The following is a 24654-nucleotide window of genomic DNA, read 5'->3' on the forward strand; positions in this document are numbered from 1 at the left end:
CTGCTGTCATGTTAAGCTTTTATGTCAGACATACCTGCTGTCTTCAGGCACTAAAAGCTCATCTGAAGGACATGAATGAGCTTTCTGTCTGTCTATTTGTGATGCTTGTAGGTGGAAAACATCCTGCTGCACGACCGTGGCCACTATGTCCTGTGTGACTTTGGAAGTGCTACTAACAAATTCCAGAACCCTCAAACAGAAGGGGTGAATGCAGTGGAGGAGGAGATCAAAAAGTAAGTGTGCTTTTCCTCTGCAGCTCAGACACAGCTCATAGTTGAAGTATCTGCTGCAGGTAAGTGCCTGGGGGAAGGTAAAACAATAAACTGAGCTTGATGTAATTGCTTTGGACCTGAAAGGCTGAGGTATTAATGCAGAGAAGATGCCCACGTTGAGGAGGTTATGTTCTGTTATGTATGGGCACTGTCTCTGTCCTTCCTCTGTCTTGGCTTCTTTGAATGGTGATACTGCAGATGGCAGAATCCCTGTCCTCCACAAGCATAAATCCTTGCAGTGACTAAGGGAACTCATGACCTGACTCCTCAGCTCCTCAGATCCTTGGGGTGTTTCATCTGGCTCTTGCTGCATGCACAACCAGCTGTATGATAGCAACTAGATGCACCCTGATGCTTTTGACAAGGGGCCTTAGGTGGCAGTTCAGGAGGACATAGGGAAGGAATGGGGCACTGTCTGGGTCCTTTGCCTTGCTTTAGCTGTAACATCACTGCTGCAGATGTTCCAGTTCTGTTAATACAATGTTCTGGTTAGAAAAGAGCAAACACCTCCTTTTTGTTAGGATTCAGTTCCATCTGCACGGGTTTCCTAAGCTTCTTTGGCTGAAGCTGCTAGTCTGGCATTGCAGTCCCTTTGGAGCCCTTTTCTATAGGCTTGTACACTTACTAACAAGCCTATAGGAACTTTGCCTTTAGCAGTGCTTTCTTGTGATCAAGGTACAGAGCGTGCAAGGTGCCACAGCAGGAATGACAGGAAATCTTCTCATAGGAGGCTCTTCAACTGTGGTGCAGTTTCCAGCTTTTCTGTTTGTTAAAAAGAGGCAGATTCTACCTATATTAGTGATGCAGAATAACCTTTCCCTTGTGTCCAATGAGCAGGACTCTGGCTATGGAAGCCTGTTTATTAGGAGCCACATATCCAGTTACAATCTTTGTAATTCACTTGGCCAAAGCCCCAGCAGTGAGGACATTGCAGAGGACATTTGGCTGCCGACCTTGTGAATACTCTGAATCCTTGGATATTTGTGTTCTAGTTCTTCAAGTGACTGCACAGATTTAGGAGGAATCGCTGGCTTTAGGCAGGAGCTTGGTCTCTGCTTTGGTTCCACAGGGCAGTTTGCAGTGCTTGGTATTTTATTGTTAGGGGCATGCAGATGCTGTTGTTAAAGGATTTCTCCAATAGATGATCATCTTTACTATCCCTTTCCTTAAAATGAATAGAGAAGGAGTGAATTTTGAATCACTTGGGAAAGTGACACAGTGCAAATGCATCTTCCAGCCGTTTCCAACTCACTGATAGCCCTTTCTCCTTACAGGTACACTACGTTGTCCTACAGAGCACCAGAAATGGTCAACCTGTACAGTGGCAAACTTATTACTACAAAAGCAGACATATGGGTACGTATCAAACCCACTTACCAGCATACAACCAGACTGCAGCTTGTTTTCATTACCATAATGACTGGGGTAACTTTCTGGCTGGGGCTAACCCAGGTTCCTGAAGAGACTGGGCAGCTTCTGGGCACAGAGTTTCCCTGCTTGACGTTTCCCATCAGTTCCTGCTGAGTAGGATGCCTTGTGGATAGAACATGTGTGCTTCTTTGCATGCTACTTGCAGTGTGGTTTTAATTTGGAGGTGGGTGAAATCCCAGGGCTGAACAGTGCAAACCTGATTCCATAGCAGGAGTTGAAACGGGAAATTCAGAGGACTGTGACTACTTGTGCCTGAGCTGCTTTGCAAGCATGTGAAAGCAAAGGTACTGGTTAGAAGTGAGTAGAAAACAGACCTTTCCCCAGGAGCAATAGGATGCTTATCCTGGCTAGTGTCACACAGTTACTTTGTCAAACCTGGCCAAAGACCAAGTGTTTGCACTGCTGTTTCTAATGATCAATGTGGTCTTGCCGTGCTTTTCATGTTGACAGCAAAATGCAGCTGGGGTGTAATCCATTCCTGGCTAAGCTGGTGAAGGATGGAAGGCTTCCCTTTAGTTGGGTTGGAGATGAAAAGAAGTCTGTGCTGTTTGTAGTGTAGTGGCGATTCAGCACATGGGAGGTGTGTAAATTCAGAGCATGTTTGTAGGGTTTAGGAGGCCTTGGGCTAGGAAGTAAGAGGGCAGGAGCAGTATAAGCAGAGGTTTAATGTCTCCTCCGTAGCTCTGCATCTGCATATACAAGAGGGAAACTTGCTGGGAGGAGCCCTCTGTCCTCTCTTGAGCTGAGCTTGGAGGCAGGAAAGCAGCAGCTCCTGTGGGGCTCTTGCTCTGCTGCCTTCAGCAGGAGGTTGGTAGGGCCAGGCTCTGTACCAGGGCTGGGGGTAGAGGGCTGGAGAGGGACTCACAGCTGGAACAGCATGGAAAGATTGCCAGGGCCTCCGAGGTACTGGGATTCACCCTCCTTCCTGTGATAGCATGGAAGGGAGGACACCCAAAGGCTCTCCTCTTCCTGGCATGGAAGGAATTCTGCTCCAGTAACCCACTGAGTGTTTCCACACCAGCATGTGGTGCTCTGCACAGTGGGGCATCGACTTCAAGGCTGTCACAGTGCTTGTCCTGCTGGAAACCTCCCTCTCCTTGAATCTTATCAAGGTTATTGTAAACCAGCGTGCAGCTGGATTGTGAAATCCTATGACAAAAGATAGAAGCTGCTGCTGAGTTGCTTAGGATGGGGAAATGCTTCCTCCTCTCCCCTCGGAGGTGGTGGGAGGGTTTTATAATGAGCCTTTTGTGCCAAACGTGGCTTTTCTTTTGCAAGAGGTGGCAGTTGTTGCTGTCAGAAGCAGCACAGGGATAGAGGGCAGGGTGATGGAACCTAGCAGCCTGCAGCTGTACACGTGTGGCTCTCCCTGGAACACATTTATAATGGTTGAAAGGTTGAACTTCAGCTTGAACACAGTTTGGATCCTTCTGAGTCAGAAAAATATATTGAGGATGATGGGTACCATTTATTTTTGCTATTGCTTTGCCTTTTCCTCCCAGTGTGTGGCAGAGACAGGCTTTGCCTGTTGCGTGATGTGAATGGTCACGCTGTATAGGGGTATTTGGAGCTCTCTGTGTGATGCTGCTCACACAGTGCCCCAGGTTACGGTGTCTCAGGCTGGAGATGGAGAGCTCTTCATGTGTTTACCTACCTGTATAACTCTGCTTGTTTCCAAGTGCATCACAGGGATGTTAAAATGCAGCTTGATGCCATGTGGGACTCTTATCCACAAGGGTGTTTGAGTTGTCCCATTCCCAGTTTAAATCCCTTGCTCTCTTCTGTCTCTTCAGGCCCTTGGCTGTTTGCTGTACAAGCTGTGTTACTTCACCTTGCCCTTTGGAGAGAGTCAGGTGGCAATCTGTGATGGCAACTTCACCATTCCAGATAATTCCCGGCATTCGCAAGACATGCACTGCCTCATCCGTGAGTCCTGATCCCCTTCTGCACAGCTCAAGGCTTTTGTTCCTGTATCTCCTGCCCCTACAGTGAAGCTCTTGGTGTTTCTCTTCTGTTTAAGACACTTCCTTGCACACAGGGGTGGTTAAAGGGATCTTTTAGTAGCTTAGGGACTCTTTGACAGATGGTTGTGACAGAGGTTGCTGTTTGGCCAGGCTGTCGTGAGCTCTGGAAAGGCAGGAAAACAGACAACAGGTTTAGGAATCCCACAGGAACTTGCACAATAACCTTATTGATGTCGAAACGTATTTCTCCAGTAATAAATCTATTTGGATAAGGAACTGAAAGGACTCACAGTGACTTAAGACGAGTGATAAGAATCCATCTTCTGTGAACTGAGAAACACAACTGAAATGATGTATAAATAAGCCACTGACTGGAGTGAATGTGGAATGAAGGGGACAATGCTCTGCTCTTGGCAAAGCTGGGGCAGCTCTCTTGTTTCCAGCCCAGCATTTGAGTCTATTTTTCTTTGCTTAGCCACAATCTTGACTAATACAGACTTGGATGTGTTTGCAGTGCAGCCTGGTATTTGCTTTGCTTATGTGGTGTGGTGGATAGGCAGTGGTGTGTGTGGCTGGCCTGTCTTCTGCCCTGCTCACACACCAGCCTTGCATCAAGCTCTTTTCCTGCAAGGTCACTTGGCAATGCAGAAGTGAAAACCAGTGCTATTCCCTGACTAGGCTGCCTGCTTTTCTCCTTTTTGCCCTAGAACCTTCAATAGCAGCTACAGGTTGTTCATAGCTGTATTGGAAGATATGGTCAGGTCTATTCTGTCTCTGTCTTGCCCCTCTTTGAGCTGCCCCTGCTGAGGTGCCCTTTGTAAGAGGCAGAGCACCCCGTTAGCATCAGTCATGCCAAATGTAGAATCCTAGAATGGGTTGGGTTGGAAGGGACCTCTCAAGGTCATCTGGTCCAACCCCCTTGCCATGAACAGAGCCATCTTCAACTAGATCAGGTTGTTCAGAGCCTTCTCCTATAGGACCTTGAATGTTTTCAGGGACGGGGCATATTCCACCTCTCTCTTCCTTATCTTGTCTTGGTACGCTGCCACAAATGGCTTGTGAACCTGTCTGTGCTATTGCTCTGATGTTCCATCTCTGTCTCTTAAAGGGTATATGCTTGAGCCAGACCCTGATAAGAGACCTGACATTTATCAGGTCTCCTACTTTGCATTCAAACTGGCCAAGAAGGAATGCCCAGTCCAGAACGTCCAGGTGAGTGCAAAGGAGTGGATTGATGCAGGGCTTTGTGGGAGGAGGCTGGGGATGGCATTTGCTGAATATTGGGTATCCTGCTGGATTCTGACATTAGGAAGGTCTTTCTTTTTCAACTAGCAAAGGTATTTGGGATTTTGGTGTATTTTGGGGGAGGAATAATGGCAGGAATCAGGATTTTATTTCCTATGTTGTGTATTTCTGTCCCTGATTTACCTCTTCACCCAGTTATCAGCGTGAGGTCAAGCAAGAGATCCTGTGCATGTGAGCATGGAAAATTAGGCCATGCTTGTGCAGCTGATTGGATTTCCAGGCACATTCATCATCGCGTGTGTAATCTGTGCTGCAGTTGGGTTTAGACAGAACAGGTTGTGTCTGTTTCCATTGGAGCTACACCAGACCCTCCACAACCATCTTAGTGTATCTGTATAGGCTTCAATTGAAAAACAGGGTTGACAAGTACTTTCTTATGGTGTTATGGCACTATTCTACCTGTCTTTTTTACAGCAGTATTAGTATTGTTGCTCCTGTCCCCAGGTTGTGCTATGAAGCTTTGTGTCCACATACAGGAAATGGTCAAAAAGCTGAACTTTTTCCCTTGCAGAGGCTCTCCCAAACTCCTGTTTCCCCATGACATTAACATTGAGGGGTTTTGTCCTTTGTCCAGCATGAGGAATAGTTGCTTTGGGGATCCCCCAATCTGCCTATTTCATTGTGCAAATGGTTTCTGATCCTATTTTCACACTAAATGTGGTGCTTTTTGGCATCTGCAGAACTCACCAATCCCCAGCAAACTCCCAGACCCGGTTAAAGCAAGTGAAGCTGCTGCAAAGAAGAGTCAGCCCAAGGCCAGGTAACCACATCTGCATCATGCTCAGCCCTTTTTAGTGCCTGTTGTCCTTCTGCTTTTAGGAAAAGTGCCTGGTATATTTAGCTGCTTCCTTGGGGGCTTACATCTCCACTGCAGTCCTGAGGGTTCTGCTTCAGTGACATAAATAACTATTGATCCCATTGACCTGAAAGGCAGAAAATGCAGATATTAGAGGAAACCTTTCTGCGTGGGGAGGACTTGGGTGATGCTGAGCATGACTCAACAGCTGAGCTTTTTGCACTGGAGACACTGCTTGACAGCAGCACTTGAGGTTCATGCACTTAGATGAATGTGGTGTGTCATCCATCCGGAGTACCTGAGAGCAAAGTCAGGAGGCAGACTGCAGCTGGCCTGCACTGAGCTTGGAACTGGCCCAGAGAACACGAGTCTGCTGAGAAGCTGCATCAGGGACTGTTGCTGTTAGGGTTTGACCCTTGGTAGATGATAAAACCCAGTACTTACTGGATGAAATGGTTGTGATTTCTGCAAGAGCCCTATAATTTCTTCTGGGGGACACACACATGAAAGCCCAAGGAGGCTCCATCCGTCTGAAGAGCCCAGTTAGTGGGGAAACCACTGTACTATGTGGTTTTAATCCTCTCCTGCTGCTGCTGCTCTGCTTAGGATGCTGTGATTGAGACTTGGCAATTCTCTTGGACAAAACTTGCCCCTTGTTCTCCTGCAGAGTGAGCAGTGCAGCTCAATGCTGCAAACCCAGCAGCTTCCTTCCCTCTGGAGCAGGGAATGTCTCCTCCTGCCTCTCAGCCCCAGGAGCTGCTTTGTTTGGTTTTGTAACTGAGTGCAGTTACTTCCACATTAATAGGACAACTCAATACCTAATGAGCAGTGCACAGAAGGGCAGGGGGGTGTCTGGCTGCTTGGCTCTGTTGTGTGCATTGTGGGAGCTCAGTGAATGCTGAGCAGAGATTAGAAGAGGTGCAGTGACCTATTCTGGGGCAGATGTACTGAAGTTAAGGTACTTCCAAAGATGCCAATTTAGATAACTCTGCCCAAAGGTACCAGCTGCTCTTAATCTGATTTGTGATGTCCTTCCTTTGCTCATCCAGAAGCGGATATAACCAGTATGTTGTATCAGGTATTTGAATGAGTGGTTTTAACAGCTTCCAGCTCTCCAACAGGAGAAGATGCCACAGTTGGCAAAGAAGTCAAAAAGGACGGTGTTAAATCAATTGTTAGGGATGCATCTATTCAGTTTTACTGAGCTTGCAGCTTTCTGGACAGTCAGTGTGTGTGTCTGGATGTCACCATCATCACTCAAGTATTTCAAACCTCTAGTGTGTGTTGCATGCACCAGCTATCAGGCTAACAAAGACTGCGCTTTTCCCACTTTATTCCTTTTATTCCTTACCTTCCAGGCTGACAGATCCCATCCCTACAACAGAAACTTCCATAGCACCTCGCCAGAGACCTAAAGCAGGACAGACACAACCCAACCCTGGAATCCTGCCCATTCAGCCAGCCCTGACACCTAGGAAGAGGCCCACGGCTCAAGCAGCCATTCAGCCCCAAGGTGAGATGATGCTCCCTGTGCACTACCACGGGGCTGGGGTGCACCTGGATCTAACAGAGCTGTCTTGTTTCTCCCTCCCCACCAGTTGCAGGCCCTGCTGCCCTGGCCACTGCTCAGCCCTCGCTCCCTGCAAGTGTTCCCCAGCAAAAAGCAGCACCTCAACAGGCTCCAGCACAGCCGCAAGCCAAGCAAGCACCGCCTCCCCAGCAAGCCCCACAGGCACAGCCCCAGGTCCCCTCTACTCAGCCACAAGCCACACCTCAGCATCAACAGCAGCTTTTCCTGAAGCAGCAGCTCCTGCAGCAGCAGCAGCAGCAGCAGCAACAACAACAGGCTGCCTATTACCAGCAGCAGCAGATGATGCAGGCACAGCAGGTAGATGTGCACAGCTGTGTTTGGTGCTTGCTTACTGTGCTAGAGGCCTGTGAGGTTGGATCTTTGCATTTAGGGCAAGCCCTCTGTTTTTTTGGGGGGAGAAAGGGCAGGGTTTGGGTGTTTTCCAATGTATCTGCAGTTCTCTAGTGAGATGTTTTGCTACACAAGGCTGGTATTTTTAACTGTTAATGTTAAAAGGCCTTGAGATAGTTTAGTCACATCCAAACATGAAACAAGCAATGAAGATTTTACAGCTCTGACTGTTTCAGAGGCTTGGGGTAAGTGTTCAGCTGATGAACAGAAGGATGCAATTTCTCTCCTGCTCTTGTGATACAAGGAGCCTGGCATGTCTTCTGAATTGTAAGATTCAGGTCTGGGTTTGTGGTAGCCAGCAGTGATCAGGAGGCCAGCGGATGCCTGATGTGTTAGATGGGGTGGGTGTAGATGGCAGACTTGCATGCTGTTTATAGGTGTTTGTAGCAGCAGAGATCCCTGCTAAAGCATATTTAACAGTGGAAGCAAAGGGATGGGGAAAGGTTTAGAATTGATATAGGTGGGGAAAGGAGTTTGGGACCACAGGAGAGTGTGCTGAGGGAGGACCTTACGGGTGTAACTCAGCATCTGTCCTTAGATCAGAAGGCCACTTCCCACCACACCTTTGGTCTCCAAGCATCACAGCCTGTGGCTGGCTCCAGGTTGGGGTGGTGGTACCCCAGTCCCCAGCTGCTCACCAACCACTTGTTTCCCAGTTCCCAGTGATGCAGCAAGGAGCGCCAGCCCAGCAGCAGCTCATGCAGAACTATTACCAGCAGCAGCAACAGCAGCAGCAGCAGCAGCAGATGATGGCCCAGCAGGCAGCAATGCAGCAGAAGACAGCAGGAGCAGCAGGTCAGCAGAAACAGCAAGCCCCAGCCCCAGCGCAGCCCCAGCCCCAGCAGAGTGCGGCCCAGCCAGCACAGCAGCAGGAACAAGTGGTAAGAGCCTGTGGGAAGGCATTTGGAGTTGCTGGTGAGTGTTCTCCTGCAAGGTCCTGCAGGGCTCTTCTGACCCACAGTAACATCAGGGATTAGTTTGGCTGATAAAGGCCATAAGCCTGTGCAGTGCTGGGGAAGCATCATTTTACCCTCCAATGTGTCTCAAGGCTCTGTCACATTCACCCCTTTGTTTTATAGTAATTCCTGGCGCTAAGCCTTGGAACTGTTGTGTTCCTGGGCTGGTTGCTGTTCTGAATGACCTGGGACAAGTCTGTTAAAGGTGGAGGGAGGTTTTCAGTGCATGCAGACAGGGTTTGGATGAGGCCCTTTATGATCCTGGTCCTTTTAGGGGAGAAATGCTGAACCCAGGACACATGATAATGAAGAGCATCTCCAAAGGGCTTTGCTGTGATTCACTAGCACAAAAGAAGGCCTTAGTTTTATTCCAGCAGCTAGATGGAAAGTTAGCCTTATCCCCCCAGGAAGGCTGCTATGAATGGATGCATCTGGACTCTCTTCCCCTCCTGCAGCAGTGATGGGCTCATTTAAAAGGTGATGGTGAAACATGGCCTCTGCAGAGCCTTTGAGCAGATGTCAAACCAGGACCCATCAGGACCTTTTCACGTTGTGAGGCTTCAGCTGAATCAGCTCTGCATTCATTTCTGTGGTGATTTATGGCACTGCCCTTTGATTTCTCAGCACCAAATGTACTGTTCTGCAGTGACCTATATAGGGAGATGTGAGGTGGGTGCATCAGGAGCAGGCAGGTCAGCTTGCTCCTCAGTGAATCGGACAAGATGCCACATGAAAAGCAAGGCAGCTAATCACTTGCTTGCCCTGCTCCACTATGGTTAAGTACCATGCTGGGGATATAACTCTTTCTTAGTGCCCTCTTAGGTATTCCCAAGTATTTCCTCTATTTTCCCTGGTTGGATGCAGTCAGGAAGGATACAGGTTGTGCTCAAGCAATGGAAGTGTTGTGCATAGCCCTTTGCATTCCAGTTTTCCTGCTTTAAATGCAGCCATGATATCTCACTGCAGTCTGGAAACTCACATAGCTGTAAGGGATGCTGTTATTTATCACTACCAAACAGTATGTCAAGTACTTAAAGGGACGTGAGTTTAACACAAGATTAAGGGAATGGAAGAAGATCAGTGTGAGGAGTTTGTAAAGGGTTTGTTGCTGGCTCTCGACTTAAAAACACCCAAACCAAAAGTGCCTGGGTTTCTCCTCCATTGTTTTAATGACAAATGATGCTCCTGTGGTCCTTGGGGGGGCTTTCCCCTAAAAGAAAGCTTCTTGCACAAGATGCTGCACAAACCCTGCATCCCTTATAGGGTTTTGACCCGTCACACATTATCCACTGGAAGAAGCACTGCTCTTTGCTCCTTGTGTCCCTATAAGAGTCCTGCATACTCTGAACTGATGTTACGTCTGTGCTGGATCTCAACCTCTTCATCCATGTTCAAGCACTTGGTCTTTAATGCCAAGCACTAGCAGAGGCTTTGCCTTCCATAGAGAGAGGAGAAAGCCTCTGCTTGTGCAGTCGTAATAATACTGGAATTCTGTGCATCAGTGAATTCCTCCTTGTCACCAGTTCTTTGTTCCCTTCCTGGCTATTCCCAATCCATGACTTGAAGCTGTGTTTTCACCCCCCATGAACAGGGACCTATTCCTGTCCTTTCTCTCCTAGATGCAGGCACAAATGAGGCCCCAGCAGAAGCCTCAGACGACCCCTCCTGCAGCAGTGCAGGGTCAGAAGCTGGGGTCTCTCACCCCTCCATCCTCCCCCAAGACCCAGCGTGCAGGCCACAGGAGGATTCTGAGCGACGTGACCCACAGTGCAGTGTTTGGGGTTCCAGCCAGCAAATCCACCCAGCTGCTGCAGGCAGCTGCTGCTGAGGCCAGTCTCAACAAGTCCAAGTAGGTGCTTGGTGTCAATGGGTGTGGAGGGAGGGGGAGAGGAGGTTCTGGAGGCTCCCTAGGTATAAGGGTGAAGGTAGGCAGCAAACTGGGGTCTAAAGGAGTCTTTGCCAAGTCTAGGGCTTGGCAGAAAGTGGCTGAAAAGCTTCCCCAAGGCTGGAAGTCCTGAGTGCTTCCATGCTCCCTAAAAGCCAAGCAGATGAGGCCTTTCTCTGGATTACAGAAGTTAATGTTGTTTCAGTAGCCCTGGTGCATGCTTCACGCTTGCTGCTTAGCATCAGCACTTCCTGGGATCCTCACTGGTTCCCTCTCGCAGTGTCTACAGGCAGGAAGTCTCATTGCAGGGAATTGTTTCCAATGGGATGCTGCTGATCCTTGTTTTCATCCTCGGCTCCGGGATGCACAACCACATTAAGAGTAGGTGAGGGTAGTAGGTCCCATGTTCCTAAGCACGCAGTTACAATGGCTTGTGTTTTAAGTAGGAATTGTAATGAAGTAGCTTAGATCAGCAGATAGTGCTGGCCAGAGGGTTATTAATGCCTGTTGTTTGGTTGGGATGATCACATCCAGATCTGCTTCCACCACCCCATCGGGTTCCCCAAGGACCTCACAGCAGAATGTCTATAACCCACCCGATGTCTCCACGTGGAACCCATTTGATGATGATAACTTCTCCAAACTCACAGCCGAGGAGCTGCTGAACAAGGACTTTGCAAAGCTGGGTGATGGTAGGTTCATGGAGATGCTTTCATACCCGCCTGAAGCTGGCATGGAACGATGATGCTGTTGGGCAGATGCTGCTGGGGTTTTCCCATATTATCATGGTCCTCTGTACCTGTAAGAGCTAAATCCTGCCTGTTTCCCTACTCAGTCCTTGTCCTCTTTGCTGAGCCATTGCAATTAAATGAGTGTGATCCTTAAAGGCAGAGGTACTAACCCCTTCCAAAGCAGCCTTGATCAGTTGGTGTGGGAGCTACAGTTTAAACTCTGCTTAATCTATGAGTTGGGGTTTGCAGGAAGGGGCTTAAAGCCACATCCTGCAGTAGCATCATGAAAGGCCATGGGAAGGACCCAACCTTCAGAATGGAAGTTTTATCCCTAAATGTGCCTCTGGTATTTCAGGGAAGGCTCCAGAAAAGATGGGCAGTTCCACAGAGAACTTGATCCCAGGTTTCCAGCCGGCTTCCTCTGCGGCCCAGCCGGATGCATTTGGTGGCTCTTCCTTCACTGCTGGACCAGGTGAGTGTGTGAATGTGTCCTAGAGGATCCTGTCCCTGTGGAAGCACTGCAGGAAAACAGCAACCCTTTGTCATAGCCTCTTCGAAATGATGGCAAAACTGATGGAAATAGAGCTGGGCCTTGGCTTTGGGAGCTGGAGGATAGGGCTGGTGCTTCAGTGGAGAAGGGAAGGTAGGAATGATGTGTGCTTCTCACAGCTGGGCAGCAGAGAGGAGGCCCTGCCTGCAGGCAGAGGTGAGGCTTCTGGTGAGGGAGGAAACCAGGTGAGCCCCTTAAGTTCACAAGAAGAAGTCTTCGTGTGTTGCAGCTCATAATTAAAAGTGTTAATCAAAAGTAAGTCCTTAATTAAAAGTGGAATATGGAGTGTGCAATAAGGGAATAGGACTCAGAGCCATGCTGGAAGGAATTCCTTGCCTGCAGCTCTTTGACTGTACAAAGGAGAGGAGCAGGGATGATGATGTCTGTGCTGCAGGAATTGCAGAGCCAGGATTGAGCAGGGAACATCCTCAGGGAAGAGCACAGTGCGTCTCATAACTGACGTGTTAGATGATGAAGGCAAGTTTTGCCCTGGCTCTGCTGTCTGGGTCCAGAGGCCACAAGTCCTTGGCTGGTCGAAGAGGCTTATATGCAGAGGCTTCTGCATGTGTGATCTCATCTGGTGTCTCTTTTGGTGCCAGGGTTTTGCCATGAGCAGCCCCTTCTATGCTGAAAAGCTGAGTGAGCACTGGTGATGGTTTCTACATCTTCAGCATCACGTCTCACTATTGGAAACCTGCTTCCAGGAGCCCTAAGGAAGTGACAAATGCATTTGTGCTTATTTCTGTTTCTGAAAAGAGATTTAGAGGAGCTTATAACTGAGCTTGGTGTTGTTGGCTCTCACCTGAGAATGCAGGAGTCGAAGTCCATGGTGCAGGAGTGCTCTGGGGTTTTGCTTTTCAGTGCCCTGTGCTCAGTTTATGATGTTCCATCAGCCTTTGTGGAGTGATGTTGAGTTGCAGCAGCTCCAGATCCAGCTGAGAAGCATCTGCATGTTCTGGGCTCTCTGGATGCTGTAGCATGTTTGGTTCTTTTAGTAGCTCTCTCATAGGATGGTGTCTTGGAGGTATGTTTGGCACTAGGCACTTCCAGCCCTTTTCTTTCTCTTTGCTGATGGATACAGCTTGTCTGACACAAGATGCTGTATATTGCTGACAGAGAGGCCCATCATGGGGCTGCTGTGTGGCCTTTGTGAAGGCATTTCACCTTTTGTCCTGGTGTAAAGTGAGGGAATAGTTACTTCCCTTGCAAGGAGTATTTAGAAGTCTGAGTTCAGCTGTGCTGGATTACTGCATGGGAATAGCTGTTTGGGGGTTGTTGGGGTTTCCCTCTTTCCCTTCCCTGGCAACACAAACTGGTTCTGAGTGTGTGTTGCTTGTCAGGCCCCAGCCTGGACTCTGACACTGAGGTTTTGCTGGATGCTTGCTGCTTGTTTCTCTGCTCTGTTTCACTCTCTGCCTTTTCTCTTCCTGGGTACCAGCTGAGAAAACGAAAGACATTCTGAGCTTGGACGCTAGCCCTTCTCTTCTGACTGTGCCTGATCCTTTCATTCCTCTCCCATTATCCGACACGCCAGGTAACTGGAACTGACCTTATAGAGGGGGGCACCTTTGTGGTCTTTGTTTTGTATGCTAAATCTGCTGCTCTGTTTCTAGGCACACTTGAAATCCTGGCCCTCAGGCAGGAGTGCTGGGCACTGACAAGCTGTAGTGGTGTGTAAGGCTCCCATCAGTGGGAGCAGTGCAGAGCCCTTTGTTTTCATGGCAGATTGTAAGGTTATCACCTTGTTTCTAATGCCAACAGTGTTGGTGTCTTGAAAGGTTCAGTATTCAAAGGCAAAACTAATGCTTGGGTGTTTGCCTGTTGTGACCTAAGCTGTGCTCAGATCAGGCTCCAGGTCTGAAAGGTTACTTCTTATTATTGCTCCTCTTTCCTTGCCATTAGAGTCAGTGTTTCTTTGGCTTCCAGGCCCTCTTGCAGATGCACAGGTTTAACATGGAACATTTCCTCCTTTGGCAAAAGCCTCTGGTGCAGTCGGGAGCTATTTCCATTCGCTTTGCGGTGCTGCTTCAGAGCCTTTCCTATGTGAGCATCTCTGCCAACACTTTTTAGCACAAGATTATGTAAGTGCCTTGGAGCTTGTTTGCGACACAGCAGGGCTGGAATATGGGAATGTTGGGTTTTTCCTTGGAGTTTCTCCTGTCAATGTATGTCTCAGGTCCCTTGTTGGCCGCTAGCACTGGAGAACAAGTGCTGGTTACAGCTCTTGCCCTTGTCCTTAGCTCAAGCTGGGGCTCGCTGGTGGGTTGATGGTGGAGGACACCAGCTTCAAGCTGTGCTTGCAAAGGTGGCATCTCTCCATGAGCAGCTCAGCAATTTGGGGTTAAAAAAAGAAAGATCTGTTTCTTGCCATAAGTGTGGAGCTTGCTTCCTTCTGGTGGGTGCTCAAAGAGCACGAGGAACGTGGTTTGCTTCCAGAGGGATTTTACTCATAAATGCTGCAGGTTGAGAGAAGAAACAGAACTTAGAGCACTTGAGCAGCCCATCTCCAATGGAAAACAAGCCTACAGAAGGCAGATGGGGCCTGCATGATTTTCTTCCCCCCAGATGCCATTGGAAGCATTGGTTTTCCTGACATGAAGTCTGTCAGCTCTGCCAGTGTGCTCAATGCAGAGAGATGCACGCTGAGGTGGTTGTTTTCCTTATTGCCTATTGCATTTGGTACAGCACAACCATACGAAGCAGCAGTTGGACCCTTGGGTGCAGGAGCTCTGGAGTTCTTCATAGCAGGGGCAGCTCCTCTGCAGTGGCTTCTTTCAACCCTGCCCTTGGGTGCCAGTAACCACTCTTTAGGTTTTGTGGTGTGTGTGGATGTGGCTTTGTTGGCTTCCTGCAAAGACATGCAGAGATGAGGTGGTGGGGATGGGTCCCTGGCAGCAGAGCAAGCACAGAGAAGCTGTGGAGCAGCAGCACTGAGGTGTGAGAGCTGAGGAACAGCAGCTCTGCTCCCCCATGGCTCTGGCTGGAGGACAGACTCCCTTGTGCTGTGGATTGCCCATCAGGGCCCATGCTGATTCCCATTTCGGATGGGAAAGCAAACAGTGTTGCTTGTTATAGAGTCATTGTCATGGTGGAGTTCTCCAAAGCTTTTAAACAACACTTAAGGATGATTCTTGCCTGTTTATTTGCTTCAGATGCTCACGGTGTGATGCTTTTTGGTGTTAGTCTGGGAGGATGCTCATCAAAGGGCTAAGGAAGCAGGTATCTTGCAGTGCAGATTGAGAACAAGGTCATCCAGCTCCAGTGCCCTGCCATGGGCAGGGGGTTGAAAAGGGGCAGCCCAAACCAGTCTGGGATGCTATGACATACTGAGATGAAGTAGATGCAGATATACACAAACACTTATGGATGTGTAAGGATTTGAGTTTACATCTTGAGCTGGGAAGAGGCAAAAGGGGAAATACTCATATAAGAACCTGAATTTGTTGCCATGTTAGTAACTGAGAGTTCAATATGGGTTTTGGATGATTTGGAGCAACAAAGCCAATGGGCTACAGGAATGCCAGCCAAAGGAGTGCACATAGTACCTCATGTTGTGCCTGTTTAGGGTTTCAGTTTGATCCAAAGGGATATTGAGATCCGGAGAGATAACATAAGATTGATTCTCATCTCTTAGGGATGCTGTTCAATGCTGTCCTGTTACTCTGCGGTGCTACAAAGTGATGTGTATTTAAAGCATGCCAACTCCTGTTTGTTACCCTTCTCTTCCCGTTTCTGTGCATGAGAAACAACCCCACAAGAACTCCATTAGCAAAATGGAAGTCCAGTGCCTTCCCTTGATGAGTCCAAGTGCTCTGCTGCTGCAGAACACACAGGGCCTCCTTTACTCTTTGGTCCTTGGCTAAGGAATAGGCAGAACCTGACTCATCACTGCCCACCTTGGTGATTTGCCCTCCCACTCGCAGCACACTTGCCTTGGCAGGAGTTTCACACCCTTGTCTTTCTTCCTCAGTTGGCATCCGAAGACAAGAACTCTGCTGTGTGCTCTATTGAGCTGTCTTTCTTTTTGCTCTTCCTCCCCAGTACACGAGTGAGTAACGTTCTTGCTGTGTGCTGTGCCTGCCTGGTGGCATCTCCTTTGGCTTTGAGGGGTTGCATCCTGGCTGTTGGCTGTGTTACAGCTGAGGGCAGAGGTTTGCCCTCTGTTCCCTTTCTAACGCCGAGTGTTTCAGGAGTCTTCTTTCTAATGCCCTGCTCTAACCAAAACCCCATTTGCCACCCTTGTCTCTTGGTTTATGGGTTGTCATAACTCTAGGCTTCCTGCATATACTTTGCTGCTTGACAAATCACCATTGCCAAGTCTAAATGCAGCATGCCAGCTGTGCAGATGGACTGAAATCCCCAAGATCGCATTGTGCACGTGTTAGGAAAGAAGGGATCTGAAGGAAGAGGGCAGGATTTTCTCCCTGGATTGTCCAAAGCTGTGCTTCCCAACCTCCGCATGGGGTTTGAACCTGCTTGCTGGTCCCGTGCCATAAATCACACTTAATTCTGCTGATGGGAAATGCCATTACCTCCTTATGCTGGTGCCAGTCAGAGGAAAGGCTCTTGCTTCCATTCCAGGAGGAAGTGATTGGGTTTTGCAGCCTCTGAAGCTCCCAGCATCTCTCATGTGGGGATGCCTGTGAGACCTGTTAGCTGCAGGCTCTTGCTGTGCTTTCTCTGCAGTGGGTTTTGCTTTACTGAGAGGCAATAACCACTCATTTCTTACTGTGAGGAGCTGGAAGGTCGGGAGAACATGGAACACTTGTCTAATGGCTGCAGTATGTGCCTGGGTTTAGCTGTGGGAAGGGCTGATGGGGCACACTTGTAAGCTCAGACACCTTGCTGTTGGCTCTTGCTTCCTCAGCCCCTTCCTAACTGGTGCAAAGCCATAGGAAGCTTGCTGCTATCCTGTCAGGACTGGAAATGGGCAAAGCAGAGAACCCAGTGGTCAGCTTAGACCTGAACCAGAACCAAGCTTTCCTCCCCTCTGACCCCAAAGCCTGGGGGAGAGGATGTCCCTAAGTGGCAGCCTCATGTGGGGGCACAGGTATCGGTTAAAGCATCTGCAGTTTGTGGAAAGCCCTTCAGGAGCTCTATGGCAGAAATAACCTTTGTATTGAGTTACAGTTTCTTGACCTCCTTTATCCTTGGGCTTGTGCCTTGGTCTCCATAGGAATAATCAGGATCTGGCCATTGGGTTTGGGGCAGAAGGGCTCAGTTTGGTGGTGGAGTTTGTGGTTGATGATCACCTGTACTTGACTTGGAACTGTAGGGTTAGTACAGCTACCAGAAATGAGACTACTTACCCCAGTTTTTCCTCTCCTTGCACTGCTGTATTCCTTCCTCATTCAGGTTACTTGGCATTGCTGCCTGCTCCCCATCTCAACCATGCCTTCACTTGCAGGTGAAGCAGCTTCTCCCTTGGAAATGACAAGTTAAACTTCTGCTGGAGCCTTCCCTTAGTGGCAGAAGCCAAAATGCAGCTCAGGCTCAGGAGGGAGAAGGTTTCTCCCTCCCAGGGCTCCATGTATCTGAACTGCAACTGATGCTCATGCCACTTGGCAATGGGATTGTAAAATGGTTGATTCCTGTACCTGTGCTCTGACTGCAGACTGCTCTGAAGGGATTACCTTAGGCCTGAAATGGGAATGCATTCACCATGTCCCATGTGTCACTTCACTGCTGACCAACCTCATCTCAAAGGAGGAGCCAAACCCAGTGTGAAACTGCTCAACTCTGAGGCAATCCATAGGTTCTCCCACTGCTGTGTCCTGTGCCTGGCTCTCTGCATTAACTGGTACCTGGCTGGATGCCTGTTACCTACTGCCCCACTTATGGGCAAAGGAATTGAGCACGTTCCTTGTCGTCACCAAGCCTCTCTCCTGTGTTGTGTTGTGCTTTCTGAACACCCTATAAGCAACTCCATCCTCTTAGTCCCCTTTTGATAACATTAAGACCACTTCTTGTTGCCAAGCCTCTGCTCCCAGACAATGGGATGCAGTTAGGGTGCATTTTCTTTGGCAAATCCAACCTTTACTACTGTGTATTATTGAGGTGGGAAGGTTGCAAGTACATCCAAGGGTGCAAGTGCATTCAAGTACATCAGGTTTTTACATTCAGCTGACCTTCTTCAGGCCCTTAATGATGCACCAGCTGCCTCTTGGCTTGCTTGTTGGATATCCTTCCTCTCCTGGTTGCTTTAGTGGCTTGTGAAGTGTTCCATGGGGAGTAGAAGTTGTCCTGCTTTGACTAAGTAGCTCCAAAGCCACAAGGCTGTGTTATGACTTATATAGGCAATAAAAAAGATGGATGATATTGCCATGGATGGAACAGTGCAGCTTAAGCTCTTCTTTGGCTTTCTCAGCATTCTCTTATACAGCAGGATTCCAGAGCCTGAGCTGTTAAGAACCACGTGGATAATAAATAGCACCACCAGCCTTTGAACGTGGAACATAAACCATGGATGTAAAAGCTTTGTAAAGGAGGGGCAGGACCACAGCTCCTTCTAACATTGGGTTGCAAATGCATCATGTCCACAAGCTGAGTGTGTCCATGTGGAGCACAGCTTATCAGAGGTGTTCTGCTGAAGGTGATTCCTTCTAGCAAACCCTCAGAACGTTCTTTATCTCCTTCCTTTGTGAAGAATCCCTTGGGAAAGCTGAATCATTCATGGAAACAGGCTTAGTTTGATGGTGAAATCACTCATCCCCCAGATAATAACTGAGATTAGCTTTTTGCCCCAGCTATCTGCATTTCTTTGTGCCAGGGATAATGGGAACCACAGGAGTTGTGCTGCTGAGAATGATGTGTCTGATTTGAAACCTGATCATTGACATCATGAATTGGTACCTAAAGAGCTGTTTAACCCAAGGGCAGGTTCCAGTGTCTGACACTTCAGTGTCTCCCTGATCCCTGCCTTTGCTTAAGCTGTAAGTATTCCATACTCAAGCAAATGAACAGGCTCCTTAGGGAGAGCAGTGCACAGTGGATGAGGCTATCCCCAGTTGTCTTAGATGACCATGGCCAGTGAGGAGCTGCCCTCTGCTCTCTCAGTGATAGCGTATTTGCCCACAGCACTTTGGAGGCTGCCACGCTGCACTTGGAGCTCCTGACTAACGTTGTCTCTTCTGTTTGCTTCTCTTTCTCTGTTGCTCTCCTCCTTTTCCTGCTTTAACCCAGAAAAACTGATTGAGGGACTCAAATCTCCTGAGACTGCTCTTCTGCTCCCTGATCTCCTGCCTCTCGCTGACCCCTTCGGTAGCACCTCAGATGCTGTGAATGGTAAAGATAAACCCAGGGTGCCCCTTCCCCTCTGTCTGACACAGCATGTCTTGTCCTGCATGCTGCCTCTGCGTGTTGACCCCACTGGGCTCCCAGAACAGCCACTGCTGGTGGGGAAACTCAGTGTGATGGGAAGCTATGGATGATGTGAGGGTGCCCAGAGAAGCTGTGGCTGCCCCATCCCTGGCAGTGCTCAAGGCCAGGTTGGACACAGGGGCTTGGAGCAGCTGCTCCAGTGGAAGGGGTCCATGCCTGTGGCAGGGGTTGGAACTGGATGAGCTTTAAGGTCCCTTCCAACCCAAACCATTCCATGATGCAAAGATGGAAGTGCCTGTTCTCCATGAGAACAGCAGAGACCTGGTGTTCACATTTAAAATCTAAGCTTACTGATGTGGCCCAGTACCTGTGGTGTTTGTAGAAGGAAGCTAAAAGCTGACTGAAGGAGGTACAAAAACTCCCCTGTTTCTGCTATAGGCTCAGTGTGGAACCATGGTCCATGTCTCATCACCCTCAGCAGGGTGAGGAGGGAGCATTGCCTTTGGCCTGGGACATATGCTGAGAATCAATGTGCCCAGACACAACAGGCTTCATATGTGTTTCAGTATCATGGCTTTTATCTACTTGCCAGATGTACGAAAGCCTGACAGTTGCAAGCTGTAACCAGCTGCTGTTGTGGGTTTGGGTCCCAACCATATCCCTTGGTTAGCTGATTGCACCCTCTGTAGCTCTGAACAGGAAGGTGGGAAATGGGTCCTGTTCTTTCTTCTCTCTTCTGCAGTCTTTGGCAGTTGTCTGAATGCCTTTAGAGAATGACCCTGCAAATCACACACACTGCTGTGCAAGCAGAAATAGTCATGAAGCTCTCCTAGGCTGAGCATTCAGACCATTTCTGGTCCAGGCATTTGAGGGCATCCTTGTTCTGTAACTTCTTGGTCATTATCTTGATGTTGGTCCTCGAGGAGGAGACCCAGACAGGTATGACTGTGGCAGTTACCTTCTATGTCTCTCCTTCCCTTTATGGTGTCTATCAAAGCAGATCTTTTTATCCAGCCTCTATAAATATCTCAGTTTGGATGCACAGAATGGACACCAACATGAAATGATGCTGGGGACTCATGTTCTCCCTAAGATACTGAGTTCCAAGTCTTCACCATCTCTCTCCACACAAAACAGGACAGAAAGATGCCACATCTTGGCTTTTGCCAAGCTTAACTGGGAATACATTAAGGGTTCTAGTGGGAATTTGGATGATCTGTTCCTTCTAACACAAGGGGACACCTTAAAGCTCAGTGTTTCCCTTGTGCTGGATACAGATCTAGTTACATCCCCAGCCTCAGGCCTTCGAGCACTGATGTGTCTGGGATTCCATCAGCCTCGTGTAGCTGCCGTGTGTTCAAGGGGCACTAAAGGGTTCAGACAACTGCTGCCTTCATCCCTCCTTATGCTGCCTCTTGCAAACTGACCTCTGCCTTCTCCTCCGCTCTGCTGCTCCGCATGTGTGCAAAGGAAAAGCTGACGTGGCCGTGGAGAGCCTGATTCCAGGCCTGGAGGCTCCGCTGCCCCAGCGCCTCGTCTCACAGCCCGAGTCGGTGGCCTCCAACAGGACAGGTTGGTGTGAGGCAGGAGGGTGCTGGGGGCACAGGGTTGGATTGTACCCATGGGGGCTCTGGGAGTCACAAAAGTGTCCCTTGTGATGCTGTGTTGCACACCAGGATTGCTTCTGTGTGTTGGGAGCAGGTGCTGTGTGGTTCCTTGGAGGTCAGGGTTGCTCATCTCCCTGTACAAGAGTACTGGACTCTGTCAACCCATCACTACAGAGCTGTAGGTGCTGGAGTATTGCTGCAATGAAGTGCTTTGGAAATCTGGAGCAGTCACTGACTTTCCTGTTGGACTGGGACACTGTAGGAAATGGTTCCTATCCCTTTGTTCCTGGGAAGGCCGTGGAATAGGAGCAAGTCCGGAGAAAGGCACAAAGATGATAAAGGGGATGGAGCAGTTCCCATATGGAGCCAGGCTGGGAACATTGGGGCTGTTCAGCCTGGAGAAGAGAAGCTGTGAGGAGACCTCAGAGCAGCTTCCAGTGTCTGAAGGGGCTACAAGGATGCTGGAGAGGGGCTCTGCATCAGGGACTGTAGGGACAGGACAAGGGGTGATGGGTTCAGACTGAAACAGGGGAAGTTCAGGTTGGAGATAAGGGAGAAGCTGTTCCCTGTGAGGGTGCTGAGGCGCTGGCACAGGGTGCCCAGAGAAGCTGTGGCTGCCCCATCCCTGGCAGTGCTCAAGGCCAGGTTGGACACAGGGGCTTGGAGCAGCTGCTCCAGTGGAAGGTGTTGGAGCTGGAGGAGCCGTAAGCTCCCTTCCAACCCAAACCATTCCATGATCTGCACACTTTGACTTGATGTCCATCTCAGAGATCTCCTATGAAATAGGCATCACATTCAGTTTTTTGCCAGAGTTTTGCTCTTTGTCTCCTTTCCCTTCCCAAACTCCCCTTTGCTGCCCCTTTAACCTGTCACTTGTGTGGGATCTCATTGTTGTATCCTGGGCTTTGGAGGGCAGTGAGACCCAGAGAGTGTTGCTCAAGGTGTTGGGCCTCCCCCTGCCCTCCCTGCAGAGCAGCAGGGAGTGCTTCCATCCCAACAAACGGCACTGGGAAAAGGGATGTGGGAACGTGAGCTTAACAGTGTTTGTGTCCTGTTTAATGCTACCTTGCGGATGCTAACGTGGATTCAGACTCTCTCACTGGGGAAGACTCTCTGCTTGACTGTTCCCTGCTTTCTAACCCTGCTGCTGACCTCGTGGATGAGTTTGCTCCGGTAGCTTTCGCAGCTCAACCTCACAAAGGTAAAACTGTCCCTTTGTCTCTCCACACCTCCTGGTCCTGGGACGTGCTCTGGAGCTGCTCCCAGTTGACACCATCAGATGCTCTCATCCATGGGGATGGTTTTGCTTTATCCCCAAGCCATTGCTTCGTTTCCTTCCCAAGCTGGTTTAACTTGAAATGCACATTAAGGTACTAAGGGAAAAGGATAAATGAAAGCATTCAGCTTGACTGCAAAGACAAGGTTTCCATGAAGCAAGGATGCAGCAGGAGGGATGCAGTAGGTTTAAAGGGCAGGGTTTTGTCTGCAGCCCTTCCTCAGGTTCATGGTGAATGCACTCTGGTTTTGCTCTTTGTACGTGGTGTTTAAGAGCTGATTTTGGGCTGCATTATTCATTGTGGGAGGGAGCCTGATACCCATCTATACCAGTGACAGGGGTTTGTTCGCATGTGAGGCATGGGACAGAGCTCTTCCAGCCAGAGTGATGCCAAAATGAGGCTTTGTGTGGTTTCGACACCTCACAGGCCAGGCTGCTCTTGGATGTGGGGTGTTTCTCTGGGTCTCATCCTGCAGAGGACAGGCTGTTTCCACAAGTGGTTTCTTCCTTCATCTCACCTAAAACCAGTTACCAGGTTTGTCAGCTTTAGGTAAAGAGCTCTTATTCTTGATGGGAGTCAAACAGCAGCCTGCTCGTTCCTTAGAAACCATCAGCTTGGCTTTCATGTAGCGATAGAGGACCAGATTTTGGCAGGTGTTTTAGGTGTCCAAGGTGTAATAAGCAGTGATGCACAGCAAGAGCCTCTAAAGATGTGTAATTGCCTATAAGGCAGATAAATGCCTCAGCTGCTGTGGAGCTGGTTGAAAGTGCCTCCCACCAAGTGTCTCAGTGTGGTTTGAGATCAATGGAATTGATGTGTCAGGGCTGCTCCTGGGGCCTTTAAACCCTCTCTAGTGATGTCTTCAGGCACTGTAAATGTTGCACTGCTTGCTTTATCACCCCAGCTGGAAGCTCAGGGCTTTTGTCTCATGTAGATGACTGGAGCTCCTTCTGTGATGGTTCTCTTCTTTGGTTCTTTCCCCCCTCCTTCTCCTTGTGCATGGAGGTTGGAGCTGGATGACCTCAAGGTCCCTTCCAACCCTACCTGTTCAATGGTTCTATGAGGGCTGCTAGCCAGGCTGCTCTCAAGCTGCCCTAATACCTGACAGCCACTGGGTGATGATGGAGAACACCTTCAGTCCTAAGGAGCTTAAGCCCTGGGCTTTTACCACAGCTTTGAACTATGGCAATGGCTAAACCTTCAGATTAGCCACATTTATTGTGCTTTTCATGACTTGGCTTCCTTTTGGTTTGCCTTCCTTCCACTTGTGTATTGTCTGTCTTACTCTTTACCTTGTTTAGCAAAGGCTTACCAGCTTTAATCACCTTTCCAATGGAACTCCTGCTTCTAAACCCTGCCTCTGAAAACATAAAGGATGCTCTAACACTTTTCAGCCATTCTAACCAGCCTTCTCTGCTGTCTCTGCTTCTTTACTTCTGTTTCTCCTGTATGCTGCAGAAGATACTAACCTGATATCAGGCTTTGATGCTCCTGAGGGCTCTGAAAAGGTGACAGAAGATGAGTTTGACCCAATTCCAGTGTTGATATCCAAAAATTCACAAGGTAAGCCAGGCCATGGGGGTGAAAAGGGTAGGAAAAAGGAAAGCAGTGACTGTAAATCAGTTGTGGGGCAGTGGTGCTGCAGCACCTATGAACTAGTTCGAATCATAAGCTGTAAGAGACCAGCATTGCAGTGTCAGTGAGGTTAGTCTTCCTCTGATGTGCATTGGCCTTCAAACTTGTCCAGACTCTGTGAGAAGACTGCATGGCCAAAGAGACAATGGGCATAGGAGCATCTTTAGGGCCCATGAGGCCAGGCAGGGCACAGATACCTCTGTAGCTAAGGCACAGCAGAGAACTGGGTTCTTCTGTGCCTTAGCTACTGTTGAAGCCAATGGAAGGAGCCCCTTTGACTTTTAAGCTGAGTTGGCATGAGGCACAAGGAAGGGAGATGATGATAACCCTTTATAACACTCAGACTCCTACTGATAGTGAATGCTGATGCCTTTCAAAGGCATTTGTGGGAGCTGAATGCAAGAGGTTTGGTAGATGCCACCCCCCTCCTTTGAAATGCTTTTAAACAGGGTCCTTAGGCCACAGACTGGGAAGTTTTGCATTTCACAGCATTCCTGTAACCTTGCAACCAGTTTCAGCCTTACTTAGGGTTAATATAAGCAGCACTGTTCCCTTACAACAGACAACAGTGCTGCATCTCCTGCCTCTTGCAGGGACTGAAGTAGGCAGCCTTTGCTGTCCCATCAGTCCAGTAGGTCTCTGCAGTTGCAAGGTCTGGATTATGCCAATGCAGGTTTGCAGCCAAACTCCAGGGCTCCCTTTTGATCCTGTTTTGATTCTGTCTTTGGTTTGGTTGGGTTTTTAAGTTGGATTGGAGAAGTTCATTGACTTCCCTAAGGCCCCTTTTGGTTTGCAGCAGGAATGTGCTATACCCCTGCTCTGCTTCACTGCTAGCTTGCAAAGACTGACACTCAATAGGTAGAAACCCTGCTCCTACTGAAAGACAGAGATTTCTACCAAAGCTGGGTCATATATACCTTGGTATATGTGCAAGGCATATATAC

The 24654-nt window shown here is 48.9% G+C and overlaps 1 protein-coding gene across 5 annotated transcripts in view; it reads left to right on the top strand.

Annotated features, from left to right (window-relative positions):
* The window catches only part of AAK1 (AP2 associated kinase 1), a 65511-nt gene that overhangs the window by 28961 nt on the left and 11896 nt on the right, over positions 1-24654 (top strand). For 2 of the 5 annotated variants that reach the window (XM_034070377.1, XM_034070380.1), the window contains exons 5-15: positions 112-233; positions 1547-1628; positions 3497-3629; positions 4776-4879; positions 5653-5732; positions 7127-7281; positions 7367-7656; positions 8406-8630; positions 10325-10554; positions 11125-11282; positions 11677-11793. In XM_034070377.1, the coding sequence (XP_033926268.1) occupies positions 112-233; positions 1547-1628; positions 3497-3629; positions 4776-4879; positions 5653-5732; positions 7127-7281; positions 7367-7656; positions 8406-8630; positions 10325-10554; positions 11125-11282; positions 11677-11793 (1696 nt within the window). Of the gene's footprint in view, positions 1-111; positions 234-1546; positions 1629-3496; positions 3630-4775; positions 4880-5652; positions 5733-7126; positions 7282-7366; positions 7657-8405; positions 8631-10324; positions 10555-11124; positions 11283-11676; positions 11794-13309; positions 13406-19053; positions 19156-20661; positions 20764-21888; positions 22000-23533; positions 23639-24654 lie in introns of all 5 variants that reach the window. The other 3 variants (XM_034070381.1, XM_034070378.1, XM_034070379.1) reach the window with 3 other exon arrangements.

The sequence above is a fragment of the Melopsittacus undulatus genome, chromosome 18 (genome assembly GCF_012275295.1).
Source record: "Melopsittacus undulatus isolate bMelUnd1 chromosome 18, bMelUnd1.mat.Z, whole genome shotgun sequence".
Classification (NCBI taxonomy): domain Eukaryota; kingdom Metazoa; phylum Chordata; class Aves; order Psittaciformes; family Psittaculidae; genus Melopsittacus; species Melopsittacus undulatus.